We start from the raw sequence: 5146 nt of genomic DNA on the forward strand, positions 1-5146 counted from the left end.
TTTCTATTTTCTCTAGCTCCCTCTACCAGTTTGATGTGCACAGTTGGACTCATAATAGGTGGTAAAATATTTAATGTGATTTTTTTTTAAGTTATCACGAGCATTTGGGAGGTAAAGATAGTTCCTAAAGCTATTAGCGTAGATTTTAGGGGCTGGTGTCTCTAGTCTCAGCTACACAGGGCAAAGGCTAAAGGAACACTGCTTGAGCACAGGAGAATTTCAAGGCCAGTGTGGGTAATATAGCAAGACCCTGTCTGTGAAACAGAGTGTGCTTAAGATGGAACTCAATGGCTCACCCCTTGGGAATCATACTTTAGTTTGATTAAGGTTACTTTCCTACTTCCATATTCTTGAATGAGTACTTTCCTGTGTCCAGACTTGTATAATAGAGAAGAATATTTGGTCATTAGTCCCACAGAGGGGGACTGTATCTACTATTCACATCACTATGTCATTATGCTTAGCATAGCGTCTATTGCACGGAAGGCACCTGACAAATAATTATATATCTCAGGAATTGACAATGAAATCTGAGGACTGAACTCCAAATTACCTGCTTATTAGAGGCACGGCTTAGGTTAGGTCACCTAGGAAGTACTCCAAGTTTCAGGTTGCCTGTGCCATATATATAACACATAATATAGCATAATTATGTAATTTATATAATGTAATAATAATAATGTTGAATAAACATAATAAAAATTAAGACAACACCTATATGTAAAGAACCAGAAAGTTTTCTTGTAAAAGTACATCATGAATATGTAAATAGAGTGATTATATGGGAAATTCCAAAAATTTAAATATACAGTTTTTAAAAACTGCTTTAACTACAAAAAAAACCCCTTTTATAAGTGGGGATATACTGAATTGGCCCCTTTCAAGTAACCAGAATAGTAAGATTAGTAAGAGCTAAGCTAAGCCATCCCCTCCTCTTTTCTTCCCCTTCCTCCCCTCCCGCCTTCTTCCTCTTGCTCTAATGGTGTAGTAAGTTTGGTAACAAAGTGAATGGGCAGAGTGGATAGATGCACAGAGATGTATAGGTGATTGATTCATCATTCTTCTCAGGAAAGGCATTTCCAAAGGTCTAAATAGCCAAGCCCTGTAAATGTTAGGCACATACTCCACCATAAAGCGATACCCCCAGCCCACCGAAGCAGCTGTCAAATGAATAACTGAATTAATGTCTCTAGAGGAGTGACCGTGATACCCACTTATATCTTTAAAAAGAAGTCAGGGGTTTTAATTTTCTTTGGGTTATTGGTACAATATGTGTTAGTCTGCTTTGTAATACTATAATAGAATATCACACAGTAAATAATAACAAAAAGGAAGTTGTTTGGGGAGTCTGAGAGTGCCAGCATCCAAGGGCTCCAGCACTGAAGGGTACCAGCACTGAAGGGCTTCAGGAAGAAAGGCAGGGATGGGAGGAGGAAGGAAAGATGACTATAGGGCTGAACACATCTTTTGATAACAAATCCACTCCTTGGATAATAGTCTTGATATAGTCATGGAGGGGGTGCTCCCATGACCAAACCATTTCTTAAAGATTCCAACTTTAATATTATCAAAATAGCAATTAAGACTCAACATGAGTTTTGGAAGGTAGAAACAAACCATGGCAACTTGGTATATTACTTTATGCTTTAGGGTTTCTCAAAATCAGAGTAACCCAATTTAGCAAAATTTCACTACTCCAAGAAATAACCAGACATGGGCATTTTTTGTTTATTACTACATTACTGATGTGATAATGAATTCTTATTTGTATATTTATTTTTATGTAATGCCCTTAAGATTCAAATTGCATCACTAAAGGAAATAGTTTTAAAAGAACCTGTTGAGAAAAATATTTTTATAGCTATAAACAACTGATTGTGTTATAATGTAAAGCTCTTTAATTGCTCATAATCTTAAAGTGTTTTCCTATGTATTATTCATAATTTAAGTCTCAGTGAAGTTCTCTTTTTAACTGTTACGGCCTGATTAATTTTTCTTATATTTGAATTAACTCTTTCCTGATAAATATATTTTCCTGGTTTTCAGTTCTTTTAATTTTAGTTTTTTATAGATTTGTAACTATTTTATATTTTCATTTAGCTTTTTCTTTTACTTTCTTTACCTTATAAGTTGAAAATATGTAAGAAGTTAGCATGTTAACTGCCCAGAAATGATCAGTTTTCCTGTTAATAAAAGGACATTTTAAAGGTTATTACTTGCCTATGTGCTATAAAATTACATCTATTCTTGGAAGGGGGAACAAGAAATGTCTAACTACCAAGACTGTGGATACTATGTGAGAATATAAGGTTAGAAGAAGAGGAAACAGGGAAGTGAGCAATTTATTGTTTTCTGGTGGAACATGATATCATGTGTCTCACAGCTGACTCTGCATACCACACACAGACACTTTCCTCTCTGGTGGCTGCCTGGTTTGGTGATGATTCCACAACTATTAATTTCAAGATCTGTAGAAATTTTCAGAGTCCTCTGACTCCCAAGAAGCTACACCTGATTCACTTTTCTGGTATTAGTCCTATTATGACATAAACATTTGGAGACATTGTAATCCTGGAACTTACAAGATGCAAAGCAAATGTTTACTTAGATGAACAAAAAAAATATCAGGGATGGTGGTACAGAGAGTGTGTGAACACAGTCTGGGGATATAACTCAGCTGGCAGGTTGCCTGCTTAGCATACACAAGGTTCTGGTGTCTAGCACTGCCTGAACCAGGCATGATGGGGCATGGCTATAACTCCAGTGCTAGGAGATAGAGACACAAGATTCAAAAGTTCAGGGGTATCTCTGGCTACTTCGTAAGTTCTAGAAAATAAAATGAGTATAAATAAAAATAAATAAACAAATAAAATAAGTGTTTTGAACAGTTTGTCATTTGAGCTTGTTTTGAAATATACGGAGTGAAAAGAGTATAATGTTCACATCCTAACCCTGGTCCAGGCAAAAAAATTATATTATCTTTTATTTATTTATTTTTTTGGTACAGCATCTTGCTGTGTAGCCCATGGTGGCTTGAAACTCACTGTGTAGTCAAGGCTTTCTTACAGTAATCCTCCTGTTTCCATCTCCCAAGAGTTGAGAACACAGTATGTACTGTTACTCAACATGAGTTGTATTATCTTAGCTACCTTTTCCCCAAGTGTCAGTGTTCTCATTAGATAAAATAAAAGTTAGTATGAGGCTAGAAGCAATATCTAATGAAGATATAATTATAGATTTCAAGTTGCTAAAATATTGTTACAGTGTGCCATAGTTCATTTTTTTTTTGCTGTGTGTGTGTGTGTGTGTGTGTATTCTGTAGCTTGAATTTAGGAATTCATATATCATAGACAGGCATTTATACCAGCCTGGATTTTCCTAATTAAAAAAAAAAGACCAGCTTCAAAAGTAATTATGGTGGAAATATACAACATTCTCTTAGAATCAAGAACATTGGTTTAATCTGGATTTACTATGAGTCCTTATAATTCTCAATACAGCTGGGCAGTGGTACTTTATTATTATTTTTTTTTGGTTTTTTTGAGACAGGGTTTCTCTGTAGCTTTGGAGCGTGTCCTGGAACTCCCTTGGTAGACCAGGCTGGTCTCGAACTCACAGAGATCCGCCTGCCTCTGCCTCCCGAGTGCTGGGATTACTTTAATTCTAGCACTCGGGAGGCAGAGGCAGGCAGATCTCTATGAATTTAAAGCCACCTGGTTTACAAAGTGAGTTCTAGGGTAGCCATAGCTGTTATATGAAAAAAATCCTGTCTGGAAAACAAAGCAAACAAAATAATAATAACAATTTTTTAGCAAAATACAATTTATAAATATAAATTCATTTTTTAGTGCTATGCAACTGAAAGAAAAAGAGAGAAAAAAAACCAGAATTTCTTTCCCTGGAGCTTATAACTAGTGAGCAACAGAAACAAGGCTAGTTTGAATGAAGATGAAAGTCCTACTCTTTGGAAGTCTAGTATATCTCAATAATGGCTTCATACTGTCTATACCCTGAAAGATATTCATATACTAAATACACATTGAACTAGATATGTGTTCAAATTCTTTCTCCTTTTTTCCTTCTGTGGTGCTTTGAATAAGAATGATTCCATAGGCTCATGTGGCACTATTTGAAAGGATTGAAAAGGATTAGGAGGTATGGCCTTGTTGGAAGAAATATGTCACTGGGGTTTCCAAAGCCCATGCCAACCTCCTAGAGTCTCTCTCTGTGCTTATGCATCAAATCAGGTTGTAGCTCTTGAGCAGCTACTGCATGTCACCATGCTCCCTGCCACTATGAGAATGGAACTGTAAGCCGGCCTCCAATGAAATTAAGAGCTACCTTGGTCATGGTCTCTGCAAAGCAACAGAAGGTTTACAATGACACTTATTAATATATGGCTTCAAAACCCCTTGAAACCAACATATAGAGCTCAAACTGTATTTCTATCGGGTAGAGTTTCTAAAGGAGTTTAGCTTTGGAGAAGTGAACAATGTTGAGAATAAAATGACTACACATAGGGAGAGTATAGAGAAGATTATTTCACCGATTCTTAAATCTTTCCTTTGTTCTCATAGGAAGACGGCTTCATGAAGAAATTTGAACCTAAATCTGGCTGGCTGACTTTTCTGGAAATGACAGGACAGATCTGGAAAATGTTCTTTTCTTCTCGAGCAACGCTATTGACCAGAGAGAACCCTGGCTCCTGTGACAATGGTGACCAGCACTTAGTACTTCCATATACACACAACTCAGATGAGACTTGACTTTCCGGAGTTGCCAATGTTTTGTTCTCACTTTATGGAATAAATTACTGATATTTGTTTCTTTTTGTGCTTCATGTTTTAAAGTTTTGAGTCTGCCTGGAACTTCAACAATACTCAACACAGGGACAGGTACTGAAGTAAGGACTGATGATGACCTGGAGGGTAGTGTCTTTTCTACCTCTTCCTTGAGGGAGAGACTTCCATACAAGGATGCTTGTTATTCAAAGTTATTCTAGGCTATACCATATGGGGGCTAAAATCTGCTTCCTAACAATTCCTGAGTCCACACTTCCTCTATCCTCAGAGGTCCTGGTTGCTTAGTTGCTCAATGATGTACTCACCCCAACCTTTACTCTCTGGCCTTTCATTTGGGCTTCAAT

At 36.7% G+C, this 5146-nt stretch overlaps 1 protein-coding gene across 1 annotated transcript in view; it reads left to right on the forward strand.

The window, feature by feature from the left end:
- St20 (suppressor of tumorigenicity 20) overlaps positions 1–4829 on the forward strand; it is an 8973-nt gene extending 4144 nt beyond the window's left edge. The window contains exon 2 of the mRNA XM_005366690.2: positions 4578–4829. Coding sequence (XP_005366747.1) covers positions 4578–4766 — 189 coding nt within the window. The 3' untranslated portion in view covers positions 4767–4829. The remainder of the gene's footprint in view (positions 1–4577) is intronic.
- The last annotated feature ends 317 nt before the right edge of the window (positions 4830–5146 follow it).

The sequence above is a fragment of the Microtus ochrogaster genome, unplaced genomic scaffold (genome assembly GCF_000317375.1).
Source record: "Microtus ochrogaster isolate Prairie Vole_2 unplaced genomic scaffold, MicOch1.0 UNK12, whole genome shotgun sequence".
Classification (NCBI taxonomy): domain Eukaryota; kingdom Metazoa; phylum Chordata; class Mammalia; order Rodentia; family Cricetidae; genus Microtus; species Microtus ochrogaster.